At 54.3% G+C, this 14,190-nt stretch overlaps 1 protein-coding gene across 1 annotated transcript in view; it reads left to right on the top strand.

The window, feature by feature from the left end:
• klhl4 (kelch-like family member 4) overlaps nucleotides 1-14,190 on the top strand; it is a 66,799-nt gene that overhangs the window by 39,097 nt on the left and 13,512 nt on the right. Inside the window, 1 exon segment of the mRNA XM_031798261.1 lies at nucleotides 243-467. Coding sequence (XP_031654121.1) covers nucleotides 243-467 — 225 coding nt within the window.

Here is a 14,190-nt window from a genome sequence, read left to right as displayed (position 1 = left end):
ATAATCAAACACTATGATAGACATAGAGGGTCCTAGGAATCAGAACAGAATAAGATTCAACGCTAAACCTCTAAAAAGGATCACCTGAAGTCATCAGCATCATCCTCTGTTTGTATAGGATCAATAAATATCCTTGTCTCTTCCTATAGGATCTATAGATCTCCTTGTCTGTTCCTATAGGATCTATAGATCTCATTGTCGGTTCCTATAGGATCTATAGATCTCCTTGTGTGTTCCTATAGGATCTACGACCATAGAGAAGTATGACCTGCGGACCAACACGTGGATCCAGGTGGGGGTGATGAACGGCCGGAGGCTGCAGTTCGGGGTGGCAGTGATCGACGACAAGCTGTACGTGGTGGGGGGCCGAGACGGGCTGAAGACTTCCAACATGGTGGAGTGTTACAACCCTTTAAACAAAGTCTGGTCCACCATGCCTCCTATGTCTACACACAGACACGGACTCGGTGGGTTTACAGTTTTTTATTACATTTTATACCTACACTATTGCAGCACAAGCCCAGCAGATACAGTATGTGTTTTACTGTCTCTACTCGAGGCCCAGGCTTTTGTGGTACAGGACAGTAGACATTCGTCTCTGCACCACAAGACAGTAAGATCAAACCACCCTTCAGCTGTCTCTGTCTCTCTCTGTATGTCTCTCTCTGTATGTCTCTCTCTGTATGTTTCTCTCTGTATGTCTCTCTCTGTCTCTCTCTGTCTCTCTCTGTCTCTCTCTGTCTCTCTCTCTCTCTCTCTCTCTCTCTCTCTCTCTCAACAGCAATAATAATAGTAGTTGTGGATAATAGATTAAGGCAATAGTAGTAGAGCAGTCACAGCCTGACTGAGAAGCAACATGACATGATATGAAAACCAAAACAAAAAAATAAATGGGAAATATTATTACATTGTCACTGGCTGTCCCTCAGGTTGTAGCAGGAGGACATAGAACTGCACATTTTGGCTTTTCAATAAATAAATATTAGATTTTTTCTTTATCTTTTATAGTTTAAAATTCTTTGCCAGCCTGTCCTCTCTGGGCAGCCAGACTGTCCTCTCTGGGCAGCCAGACTGTCCTCTCTGGGCAGCCAGACTGTCCTCTCTGGGCAGCCAGACTGTCCTCTCTGGGCAGCCAGACTGTCCTCTCTGGGCAGCCAGACTGTCCTCTCTGGGCAGCCAGACTGTCCTCTCTGGGCAGCCAGACTGTCCTCTCTGGGCAGCCAGGTTAGTCTGTGACGACTGGTCTCTATAGCCAGACTGTCCTCTCTGGGCAGCCAGGTTAGTCTGTGACGACTGGTCTCTATAGCCAGACTGTCCTCTCTGGGCAGCCAGGTTTGTCTGTGACGACTGGTCTCTATAGCCAGACTGTCCTCTCTGGGCAGCCAGGTTTGTCTGTGACGACTGGTCTCTATAGCCAGACTGTCCTCTCTGGGCAGCCAGGTTTGTCTGTGACGACTGGTCTCTATAGCCAGACTGTCCTCTCTGGGCAGCCAGGTTTGTCTGTGACGACTGGTCTCTATAGCCAGACTGTCCTCTCTGGGCAGCCAGGTTTGTCTGTGACGACTGGTCTCTATAGTCAGACTGTCCTCTCTGGGCAGCCAGGTTTGTCTGTTACGACCGGTCTCTATAGCCTGACTGTCCTCTCTGGGCAGCCAGGTTTGTCTGTGACGACTGGTCTCTATAGCCAGACTGTCCTCTCTGGGCAGCCAGGTTTGTCTGTTACGACCGGTCTCTATAGCCAGACTGTCCTCTCTGGGCAGCCAGGTTTGTCTGTGACGACTGGTCTCTATAGCCAGACTGTCCTCTCTGGGCAGCCAGGTTTGTCTGTGACGACTGGTCTCTATAGCCAGACTGTCCTCTCTGGGCAGCCAGGTTTGTCTGTGACGACTGGTCTCTATAGCCAGACTGTCCTCTCTGGGCAGCCAGGTTTGTCTGTGACGACTGGTCTCTATAGCCAGACTGTCCTCTCTGGGCAGCCAGGTTTGTCTGTGACGACCGGTCTCTATAGCCAGACTGTCCTCTCTGGGCAGCCAGGTTTGTCTGTGACGACTGGTCTCTATAGTCAGACTGTCCTCTCTGGGCAGCCAGGTTTGTCTGTGACGACTGGTCTCTATAGCCAGACTGTCCTCTCTGGGCAGCCAGGTTTGTCTGTGACGACTGGTCTCTATAGCCAGACTGTCCTCTCTGGGCAGCCAGGTTTGTCTGTGACGACTGGTCTCTATAGCCAGACTGTCCTCTCTGGGCAGCCAGGTTTGTCTGTGACGACTGGTCTCTATAGCCAGACTGTCCTCTCTGGGCAGCCAGGTTTGTCTGTGACGACTGGTCTCTATAGCCAGACTGTCCTCTCTGGGCAGCCAGGTTTGTCTGTGACGACTGGTCTCTATAGCCAGACTGTCCTCTCTGGGCAGCCAGGTTTGTCTGTGACGACCGGTCTCTATAGCCAGACTGTCCTCTCTGGGCAGCCAGGTTTGTCTGTGACGACTGGTCTCTATAGCCAGACTGTCCTCTCTGGGCAGCCAGGTTTGTCTGTGACGACTGGTCTCTATAGCCAGACTGTCCTCTCTGGGCAGCCAGGTTTGTCTGTGACGACTGGTCTCTATAGCCAGACTGTCCTCTCTGGGCAGCCAGGTTTGTCTGTGACGACTGGTCTCTATAGCCAGACTGTCCTCTCTGGGCAGCCAGGTTTGTCTGTGACGACTGGTCTCTATAGCCAGACTGTCCTCTCTGGGCAGCCAGGTTTGTCTGTGACGACTGGTCTCTATAGCCAGACTGTCCTCTCTGGGCAGCCAGGTTTGTCTGTGACGACTGGTCTCTATAGCCAGACTGTCCTCTCTGGGCAGCCAGGTTTGTCTGTTACGACCGGTCTCTATAGCCAGACTGTCCTCTCTGGGCAGCCAGGTTTGTCTGTGACGACTGGTCTCTATAGCCAGACTGTCCTCTCTGGGCAGCCAGGTTTGTCTGTGACGACTGGTCTCTATAGCCAGACTGTCCTCTCTGGGCAGCCAGGTTTGTCTGTGACGACTGGTCTCTATAGCCAGACTGTCCTCTCTGGGCAGCCAGGTTTGTCTGTGACGACTGGTCTCTATAGCCAGACTGTCCTCTCTGGGCAGCCAGGTTTGTCTGTGACGACCGGTCTCTATAGCCAGACTGTCCTCTCTGGGCAGCCAGGTTTGTCTGTGACGACTGGTCTCTATAGTCAGACTGTCCTCTCTGGGCAGCCAGGTTTGTCTGTGACGACTGGTCTCTATAGCCAGACTGTCCTCTCTGGGCAGCCAGGTTTGTCTGTGACGACTGGTCTCTATAGCCAGACTGTCCTCTCTGGGCAGCCAGGTTTGTCTGTGACGACTGGTCTCTATAGCCAGACTGTCCTCTCTGGGCAGCCAGGTTTGTCTGTGACGACTGGTCTCTATAGCCAGACTGTCCTCTCTGGGCAGCCAGGTTTGTCTGTGACGACTGGTCTCTATAGCCAGACTGTCCTCTCTGGGCAGCCAGGTTTGTCTGTGACGACTGGTCTCTATAGCCAGACTGTCCTCTCTGGGCAGCCAGGTTTGTCTGTGACGACCGGTCTCTATAGCCAGACTGTCCTCTCTGGGCAGCCAGGTTTGTCTGTGACGACTGGTCTCTATAGCCAGACTGTCCTCTCTGGGCAGCCAGGTTTGTCTGTGACGACTGGTCTCTATAGCCAGACTGTCCTCTCTGGGCAGCCAGGTTTGTCTGTGACGACTGGTCTCTATAGCCAGACTGTCCTCTCTGGGCAGCCAGGTTTGTCTGTGACGACTGGTCTCTATAGCCAGACTGTCCTCTCTGGGCAGCCAGGTTTGTCTGTGACGACTGGTCTCTATAGCCAGACTGTCCTCTCTGGGCAGCCAGGTTTGTCTGTGACGACTGGTCTCTATAGCCAGACTGTCCTCTCTGGGCAGCCAGGTTAGTCTGTGACGACTGGTCTCTATAGCCAGACTGTCCTCTCTGGGCAGCCAGGTTGTCTGTGACGACTGGTCTCTATAGCCAGACTGTCCTCTCTGGGCAGCCAGGTTTGTCTGTGACGACTGGTCTCTATAGCCAGACTGTCCTCTCTGGGCAGCCAGGTTTGTCTGTGACGACTGGTCTCTATAGCCAGACTGTCCTCTCTGGGCAGCCAGGTTTGTCTGTGACGACTGGTCTCTATAGCCAGACTGTCCTCTCTGGGCAGCCAGGTTTGTCTGTGACGACTGGTCTCTATAGCCAGACTGTCCTCTCTGGGCAGCCAGGTTTGTCTGTGACGACCGGTCTCTATAGCCAGACTGTCCTCTCTGGGCAGCCAGGTTTGTCTGTGACGACTGGTCTCTATAGCCAGACTGTCCTCTCTGGGCAGCCAGGTTTGTCTGTGACGACTGGTCTCTATAGCCAGACTGTCCTCTCTGGGCAGCCAGGTTTGTCTGTGACGACTGGTCTCTATAGCCAGACTGTCCTCTCTGGGCAGCCAGGTTTGTCTGTGACGACTGGTCTCTATAGCCAGACTGTCCTCTCTGGGCAGCCAGGTTTGTCTGTGACGACTGGTCTCTATAGTCAGACTGTCCTCTCTGGGCAGCCAGGTTTGTCTGTGACGACTGGTCTCTATAGTCAGACTGTCCTCTCTGGGCAGCCAGGTTTGTCTGTGACGACTGGTCTCTATAGCCAGACTGTCCTCTCTGGGCAGCCAGGTTTGTCTGTGACGACTGGTCTCTATAGCCAGACTGTCCTCTCTGGGCAGCCAGGTTAGTCTGTGACGACTGGTCTCTATAGCCAGACTGTCCTCTCTGGGCAGCCAGGTTTGTCTGTGACGACTGGTCTCTATAGTCAGACTGTCCTCTCTGGGCAGCCAGGTTTGTCTGTGACGACTGGTCTCTATAGTCAGACTGTCCTCTCTGGGCAGCCAGGTTTGTCTGTGACGACTGGTCTCTATAGCCAGACTGTCCTCTCTGGGCAGCCAGGTTTGTCTGTGACGACTGGTCTCTATAGCCAGACTGTCCTCTCTGGGCAGCCAGGTTTGTCTGTGACGACTGGTCTCTATAGCCAGACAGTCCTCTCTGGGCAGCCAGGTTTGTCTGTGACGACTGGTCTCTATAGCCAGGCTGTCCTCTCTGGGCAGCCAGGTTTGTCTGTGACGACTGGTCTCTATAGCCAGACTGTCCTCTCTGGGCAGCCAGGTTTGTCTGTGACGACTGGTCTCTATAGCCAGACTGTCCTCTCTGGGCAGCCAGGTTTGTCTGTGACGACTGGTCTCTATAGCCAGACTGTCCTCTCTGGGCAGCCAGGTTTGTCTGTGACGACTGGTCTCTATAGTCAGACTGTCCTCTCTGGGCAGCCAGGTTTGTCTGTGACGACTGGTCTCTATAGCCAGACTGTCCTCTCTGGGCAGCCAGGTTTGTCTGTGACGACTGGTCTCTATAGCCAGACTGTCCTCTCTGGGCAGCCAGGTTTGTCTGTGACGACTGGTCTCTATAGCCAGACTGTCCTCTCTGGGCAGCCAGGTTTGTCTGTGACGACTGGTCTCTATAGTCAGACTGTCCTCTCTGGGCAGCCAGGTTTGTCTGTGACGACTGGTCTCTATAGCCAGACTGTCCTCTCTGGGCAGCCAGGTTTGTCTGTGACGACTGGTCTCTATAGCCAGACTGTCCTCTCTGGGCAGCCAGGTTTGTCTGTGACGACTGGTCTCTATAGCCAGACTGTCCTCTCTGGGCAGCCAGGTTTGTCTGTGACGACTGGTCTCTATAGCCAGACTGTCCTCTCTGGGCAGCCAGGTTTGTCTGTGACGACTGGTCTCTATAGCCAGACTGTCCTCTCTGGGCAGCCAGGTTTGTCTGTGACGACTGGTCTCTATAGTCAGACTGTCCTCTCTGGGCAGCCAGGTTTGTCTGTGACGACTGGTCTCTATAGCCAGACTGTCCTCTCTGGGCAGCCAGGTTTGTCTGTGACGACTGGTCTCTATAGCCAGACTGTCCTCTCTGGGCAGCCAGGTTTGTCTGTTACGACTGGTCTCTATAGCCAGACTGTCCTCTCTGGGCAGCCAGGTTTGTCTGTGACGACTGGTCTCTATAGCCAGACTGTCCTCTCTGGGCAGCCAGGTTTGTCTGTTACGACCGGTCTCTATAGCCAGACTGTCCTCTCTGGGTAGCCAGGTTTGTCTGTGACGACTGGTCTCTATAGCCAGACTGTCCTCTCTGGGCAGCCAGGTTTGTCTGTTACGACCGGTCTCTATAGCCAGACTGTCCTCTCTGGGCAGCCAGGTTTGTCTGTGACGACTGGTCTCTATAGTCAGACTGTCCTCTCTGGGCAGCCAGGTTTGTCTGTGACGACTGGTCTCTATAGCCAGACTGTCCTCTCTGGGCAGCCAGGTTTGTCTGTTACGACCGGTCTCTATAGCCAGACTGTCCTCTCTGGGCAGCCAGGTTTGTCTGTTACGACCGGTCTCTATAGCCAGACTGTCCTCTCTGGGCAGCCAGGTTTGTCTGTGACGACTGGTCTCTATAGCCAGACTGTCCTCTCTGGGCAGCCAGGTTTGTCTGTTACGACCGGTCTCTATAGCCAGACTGTCCTCTCTGGGCAGCCAGGTTTGTCTGTGACGACTGGTCTCTATAGCCAGACTGTCCTCTCTGGGCAGCCAGGTTTGTCTGTGACGACTGGTCTCTATAGCCAGACTGTCCTCTCTGGGCAGCCAGGTTTGTCTGTGACGACTGGTCTCTATAGCCAGACTGTCCTCTCTGGGCAGCCAGGTTTGTCTGTGACGACTGGTCTCTATAGCCAGACTGTCCTCTCTGGGCAGCCAGGTTTGTCTGTGACGACTGGTCTCTATAGTCAGACTGTCCTCTCTGGGCAGCCAGGTTTGTCTGTGACGACTGGTCTCTATAGCCAGACTGTCCTCTCTGGGCAGCCAGGTTTGTCTGTGACGACTGGTCTCTATAGCCAGACTGTCCTCTCTGGGCAGCCAGGTTTGTCTGTGACGACTGGTCTCTATAGCCAGACTGTCCTCTCTGGGCAGCCAGGTTTGTCTGTGACGACTGGTCTCTATAGCCAGACTGTCCTCTCTGGGCAGCCAGGTTTGTCTGTGACGACTGGTCTCTATAGCCAGACTGTCCTCTCTGGGCAGCCAGGTTTGTCTGTGACGACTGGTCTCTATAGTCAGACTGTCCTCTCTGGGCAGCCAGGTTTGTCTGTGACGACTGGTCTCTATAGCCAGACTGTCCTCTCTGGGCAGCCAGGTTTGTCTGTGACGACTGGTCTCTATAGCCAGACTGTCCTCTCTGGGCAGCCAGGTTTGTCTGTTACGACTGGTCTCTATAGCCAGACTGTCCTCTCTGGGCAGCCAGGTTTGTCTGTGACGACTGGTCTCTATAGCCAGACTGTCCTCTCTGGGCAGCCAGGTTTGTCTGTTACGACCGGTCTCTATAGCCAGACTGTCCTCTCTGGGTAGCCAGGTTTGTCTGTGACGACTGGTCTCTATAGCCAGACTGTCCTCTCTGGGCAGCCAGGTTTGTCTGTGACGACTGGTCTCTATAGCCAGACTGTCCTCTCTGGGCAGCCAGGTTTGTCTGTTACGACCGGTCTCTATAGCCAGACTGTCCTCTCTGGGTAGCCAGGTTTGTCTGTGACGACTGGTCTCTATAGCCAGACTGTCCTCTCTGGGCAGCCAGGTTTGTCTGTTACGACCGGTCTCTATAGCCAGACTGTCCTCTCTGGGCAGCCAGGTTTGTCTGTTACGACCGGTCTCTATAGCCAGACTGTCCTCTCTGGGCAGCCAGGTTTGTCTGTGACGACTGGTCTCTATAGTCAGACTGTCCTCTCTGGGCAGCCAGGTTTGTCTGTGACGACTGGTCTCTATAGCCAGACTGTCCTCTCTGGGCAGCCAGGTTTGTCTGTTACGACCGGTCTCTATAGCCAGACTGTCCTCTCTGGGCAGCCAGGTTTGTCTGTTACGACCGGTCTCTATAGCCAGACTGTCCTCTCTGGGCAGCCAGGTTTGTCTGTGACGACTGGTCTCTATAGCCAGACTGTCCTCTCTGGGCAGCCAGGTTTGTCTGTTACGACCGGTCTCTATAGCCAGACTGTCCTCTCTGGGCAGCCAGGTTTGTCTGTGACGACTGGTCTCTATAGCCAGACTGTCCTCTCTGGGCAGCCAGGTTTGTCTGTGACGACTGGTCTCTATAGCCAGACTGTCCTCTCTGGGCAGCCAGGTTTGTCTGTGACGACTGGTCTCTATAGCCAGACTGTCCTCTCTGGGCAGCCAGGTTTGTCTGTGACGACTGGTCTCTATAGCCTGACTGTCCTCTCTGGGCAGCCAGGTTTGTCTGTGACGACTGGTCTCTATAGTCAGACTGTCCTCTCTGGGCAGCCAGGTTTGTCTGTGACGACTGGTCTCTATAGCCAGACTGTCCTCTCTGGGCAGCCAGGTTTGTCTGTGACGACTGGTCTCTATAGCCAGACTGTCCTCTCTGGGCAGCCAGGTTTGTCTGTGACGACTGGTCTCTATAGCCAGACTGTCCTCTCTGGGCAGCCAGGTTTGTCTGTGACGACTGGTCTCTATAGCCAGACTGTCCTCTCTGGGCAGCCAGGTTTGTCTGTGACGACTGGTCTCTATAGCCAGACTGTCCTCTCTGGGCAGCCAGGTTTGTCTGTGACGACTGGTCTCTATAGCCAGACTGTCCTCTCTGGGCAGCCAGGTTTGTCTGTGACGACTGGTCTCTATAGCCAGACTGTCCTCTCTGGGCAGCCAGGTTTGTCTGTGACGACTGGTCTCTATAGCCAGACTGTCCTCTCTGGGCAGCCAGGTTTGTCTGTGACGACTGGTCTCTATAGCCAGACTGTCCTCTCTGGGCAGCCAGGTTTGTCTGTGACGACTGGTCTCTATAGCCAGACTGTCCTCTCTGGGCAGCCAGGTTTGTCTGTGACGACTGGTCTCTATAGCCAGACTGTCCTCTCTGGGCAGCCAGGTTTGTCTGTGACGACTGGTCTCTATAGCCAGACTGTCCTCTCTGGGCAGCCAGGTTTGTCTGTGACGACTGGTCTCTATAGCCAGACTGTCCTCTCTGGGCAGCCAGGTTTGTCTGTGACGACTGGTCTCTATAGCCAGGCTGTCCTCTCTGGGCAGCCAGGTTTGTCTGTGACGACTGGTCTCTATAGCCAGACTGTCCTCTCTGGGCAGCCAGGTTTGTCTGTGACGACTGGTCTCTATAGCCAGACTGTCCTCTCTGGGCAGCCAGGTTTGTCTGTGACGACTGGTCTCTATAGCCAGACTGTCCTCTCTGGGCAGCCAGGTTTGTCTGTGACGACTGGTCTCTATAGCCAGACTGTCCTCTCTGGGCAGCCAGGTTTGTCTGTGACGACTGGTCTCTATAGCCAGACTGTCCTCTCTGGGCAGCCAGGTTTGTCTGTGACGACTGGTCTCTATAGCCAGACTGTCCTCTCTGGGCAGCCAGGTTTGTCTGTGACGACTGGTCTCTATAGCCAGACTGTCCTCTCTGGGCAGCCAGGTTTGTCTGTGACGACTGGTCTCTATAGCCAGACTGTCCTCTCTGGGCAGCCAGGTTTGTCTGTGACGACTGGTCTCTATAGCCAGACTGTCCTCTCTGGGCAGCCAGGTTTGTCTGTGACGACTGGTCTCTATAGCCAGACTGTCCTCTCTGGGCAGCCAGGTTTGTCTGTGACGACTGGTCTCTATAGTCAGACTGTCCTCTCTGGGCAGCCAGGTTTGTCTGTGACGACTGGTCTCTATAGCCAGACTGTCCTCTCTGGGCAGCCAGGTTTGTCTGTGACGACTGGTCTCTATAGCCAGACTGTCCTCTCTGGGCAGCCAGGTTTGTCTGTGACGACTGGTCTCTATAGCCAGACTGTCCTCTCTGGGCAGCCAGGTTTGTCTGTGACGACTGGTCTCTATAGCCAGACTGTCCTCTCTGGGCAGCCAGGTTTGTCTGTGACGACTGGTCTCTATAGCCAGACTGTCCTCTCTGGGCAGCCAGGTTTGTCTGTGACGACTGGTCTCTATAGCCAGACTGTCCTCTCTGGGCAGCCAGGTTTGTCTGTGACGACTGGTCTCTATAGCCAGACTGTCCTCTCTGGGCAGCCAGGTTTGTCTGTGACGACTGGTCTCTATAGCCAGACTGTCCTCTCTGGGCAGCCAGGTTTGTCTGTGACGACTGGTCTCTATAGCCAGACTGTCCTCTCTGGGCAGCCAGGTTTGTCTGTGACGACTGGTCTCTATAGTCAGACTGTCCTCTCTGGGCAGCCAGGTTTGTCTGTGACGACTGGTCTCTATAGCCAGACTGTCCTCTCTGGGCAGCCAGGTTTGTCTGTGACGACTGGTCTCTATAGCCAGACTGTCCTCTCTGGGCAGCCAGGTTTGTCTGTGACGACTGGTCTCTATAGCCTGACTGTCCTCTCTGGGCAGCCAGGTTTGTCTGTGACGACTGGTCTCTATAGCCAGACTGTCCTCTCTGGGCAGCCAGGTTTGTCTGTGACGACTGGTCTCTATAGCCAGACTGTCCTCTCTGGGCAGCCAGGTTTGTCTGTGACGACTGGTCTCTATAGCCAGGCTGTCCTCTCTGGGCAGCCAGGTTTGTCTGTGACGACTGGTCTCTATAGCCAGGCTGTCCTCTCTGGGCAGCCAGGTTTGTCTGTGACGACTGGTCTCTATAGCCAGACTGTCCTCTCTGGGCAGCCAGGTTTGTCTGTGACGACTGGTCTCTATAGCCAGACTGTCCTCTCTGGGCAGCCAGGTTTGTCTGTGACGACTGGTCTCTATAGCCAGACTGTCCTCTCTGGGCAGCCAGGTTTGTCTGTGACGACTGGTCTCTATAGCCAGACTGTCCTCTCTGGGCAGCCAGGTTTGTCTGTGACGACTGGTCTCTATAGCCAGACTGTCCTCTCTGGGCAGCCAGGTTTGTCTGTGACGACTGGTCTCTATAGCCAGACTGTCCTCTCTGGGCAGCCAGGTTTGTCTGTGACGACTGGTCTCTATAGCCAGACTGTCCTCTCTGGGCAGCCAGGTTTGTCTGTGACGACTGGTCTCTATAGCCAGACTGTCCTCTCTGGGCAGCCAGGTTTGTCTGTGACGACTGGTCTCTATAGCCAGACTGTCCTCTCTGGGCAGCCAGGTTTGTCTGTGACGACTGGTCTCTATAGCCAGACTGTCCTCTCTGGGCAGCCAGGTTTGTCTGTGACGACTGGTCTCTATAGCCAGACTGTCCTCTCTGGGCAGCCAGGTTTGTCTGTGACGACTGGTCTCTATAGCCAGACTGTCCTCTCTGGGCAGCCAGGTTTGTCTGTGACGACTGGTCTCTATAGCCAGACTGTCCTCTCTGGGCAGCCAGGTTTGTCTGTGACGACTGGTCTCTATAGCCAGACTGTCCTCTCTGGGCAGCCAGGTTTGTCTGTGACGACTGGTCTCTATAGCCAGACTGTCCTCTCTGGGCAGCCAGGTTTGTCTGTGACGACTGGTCTCTATAGCCAGACTGTCCTCTCTGGGCAGCCAGGTTTGTCTGTGACGACTGGTCTCTATAGCCAGACTGTCCTCTCTGGGCAGCCAGGTTTGTCTGTGACGACTGGTCTCTATAGCCAGACTGTCCTCTCTGGGCAGCCAGGTTTGTCTGTGACGACTGGTCTCTATAGCCAGACTGTCCTCTCTGGGCAGCCAGGTTTGTCTGTGACGACTGGTCTCTATAGTCAGACTGTCCTCTCTGGGCAGCCAGGTTTGTCTGTGACGACTGGTCTCTATAGCCAGACTGTCCTCTCTGGGCAGCCAGGTTTGTCTGTGACGACTGGTCTCTATAGCCAGACTGTCCTCTCTGGGCAGCCAGGTTTGTCTGTGACGACTGGTCTCTATAGCCTGACTGTCCTCTCTGGGCAGCCAGGTTTGTCTGTGACGACTGGTCTCTATAGCCAGACTGTCCTCTCTGGGCAGCCAGGTTTGTCTGTGACGACTGGTCTCTATAGCCAGACTGTCCTCTCTGGGCAGCCAGGTTTGTCTGTGACGACTGGTCTCTATAGCCAGGCTGTCCTCTCTGGGCAGCCAGGTTTGTCTGTGACGACTGGTCTCTATAGCCAGGCTGTCCTCTCTGGGCAGCCAGGTTTGTCTGTGACGACTGGTCTCTATAGCCAGACTGTCCTCTCTGGGCAGCCAGGTTTGTCTGTGACGACTGGTCTCTATAGCCAGACTGTCCTCTCTGGGCAGCCAGGTTTGTCTGTGACGACTGGTCTCTATAGCCAGACTGTCCTCTCTGGGCAGCCAGGTTTGTCTGTGACGACTGGTCTCTATAGCCAGACTGTCCTCTCTGGGCAGCCAGGTTTGTCTGTGACGACTGGTCTCTATAGCCAGACTGTCCTCTCTGGGCAGCCAGGTTTGTCTGTGACGACTGGTCTCTATAGCCAGACTGTCCTCTCTGGGCAGCCAGGTTTGTCTGTGACGACTGGTCTCTATAGCCAGACTGTCCTCTCTGGGCAGCCAGGTTTGTCTGTGACGACTGGTCTCTATAGCCAGACTGTCCTCTCTGGGCAGCCAGGTTTGTCTGTGACGACTGGTCTCTATAGCCAGACTGTCCTCTCTGGGCAGCCAGGTTTGTCTGTGACGACTGGTCTCTATAGCCAGACTGTCCTCTCTGGGCAGCCAGGTTTGTCTGTGACGACTGGTCTCTATAGCCAGACTGTCCTCTCTGGGCAGCCAGGTTTGTCTGTGACGACTGGTCTCTATAGCCAGACTGTCCTCTCTGGGCAGCCAGGTTTGTCTGTGACGACTGGTCTCTATAGCCAGACTGTCCTCTCTGGGCAGCCAGGTTTGTCTGTGACGACTGGTCTCTATAGCCAGACTGTCCTCTCTGGGCAGCCAGGTTTGTCTGTGACGACTGGTCTCTATAGCCAGACTGTCCTCTCTGGGCAGCCAGGTTTGTCTGTGACGACTGGTCTCTATAGCCAGACTGTCCTCTCTGGGCAGCCAGGTTTGTCTGTGACGACTGGTCTCTATAGCCAGACTGTCCCCTCTGGGCAGCCAGGTTTGTCTGTGACGACTGGTCTCTATAGCCAGACTGTGCTCACTGAATCTGTACCTAGTCAGTGTTTTCCTCAGTTTTCTATCAGTCACAGTGGTCAGATAATCTGCCACCATGTACTGTCTGTTTAGAGCCAAATTGCATTGAAGTTTACTTAGATTTTTTGTGGTGTCTTTCCAATAGGTGATATATGTTTCTTTTTCCTTTGTGATGATTTAGTTGGGACAGATTTGCTGAGTGCTGTCCTGAGGCTCTATGGGGTTGGTTTGGGTTAGTGCACTGAGCCTCAGAACCAGCTGTCTGAGTGCTGTCCTGAGGCTCTATGGGGTTGGTTTGGGTTAGTGAACTGAGCCTCAGAACCAGCTGTCTGAGTGCTGTCCTGAGGCTCTATGGGGTTGGTTTGGGTTAGTGAACTGAGCCTCAGAACCAGCTGTCTGAGTGCTGTCCTGAGGCTCTATGGGGTTGGTTTGGGTTAGTGAACTGAGCCTCAGAACCAGCTGTCTGAGTGCTGTCCTGAGGCTCTATGGGGTTGGTTTGGGTTAGTGAACTGAGCCTCAGAACCAGCTGTCTGAGTGCTGTCCTGAGGCTCTATAGGGTTGGTTTGGGTTAGTGAACTGAGCCTCAGAACCAGCTGTCTGAGTGCTGTCCTGAGGCTCTATGGGGTTGGTTTGGGTTAGTGAACTGAGCCTCAGAACCAGCTGTCTGAGTGCTGTCCTGAGGCTCTATGGGGTTGGTTTGGGTTAGTGAACTGAGCCTCAGAACCAGCTGTCTGAGTGCTGTCCTGAGGCTCTATGGGGTTGGTTTGGGTTAGTGAACTGAGCCTCAGAACCAGCTGTCTGAGTGCTGTCCTGAGGCTCTATGGGGTTGGTTTGGGTTAGTGAACTGAGCCTCAGAACCAGCTGTCTGAGTGCTGTCCTGAGGCTCTATGGGGTTGGTTTGGGTTAGTGAACTGAGCCTCAGAACCAGCTGTCTGAGTGCTGTCCTGAGGCTCTATGGGGTTGGTTTGGGTTAGTGAACTGAGCCTCAGAACCAGCTGTCTGAGTGCTGTCCTGAGGCTCTATGGGGTTGGTTTGGGTTAGTGAACTGAGCCTCAGAACCAGCTGTCTGAGTGCTGTCCTGAGGCTCTATGGGGTTGGTTTGAGTTAGTGAACTGAGCCTCAGAACCAGCTGTCTGAGTGCTGTCCTGAGGCTCTATGGG

The sequence above is a fragment of the Oncorhynchus kisutch genome, linkage group LG19 (assembly GCF_002021735.2).
Source record: "Oncorhynchus kisutch isolate 150728-3 linkage group LG19, Okis_V2, whole genome shotgun sequence".
Taxonomy (NCBI): Eukaryota; Metazoa; Chordata; class Actinopteri; order Salmoniformes; family Salmonidae; genus Oncorhynchus; species Oncorhynchus kisutch.
Note: the sequence above shows the minus strand (reverse complement) of the source record. Positions and strands in the feature narration are given on the sequence as shown.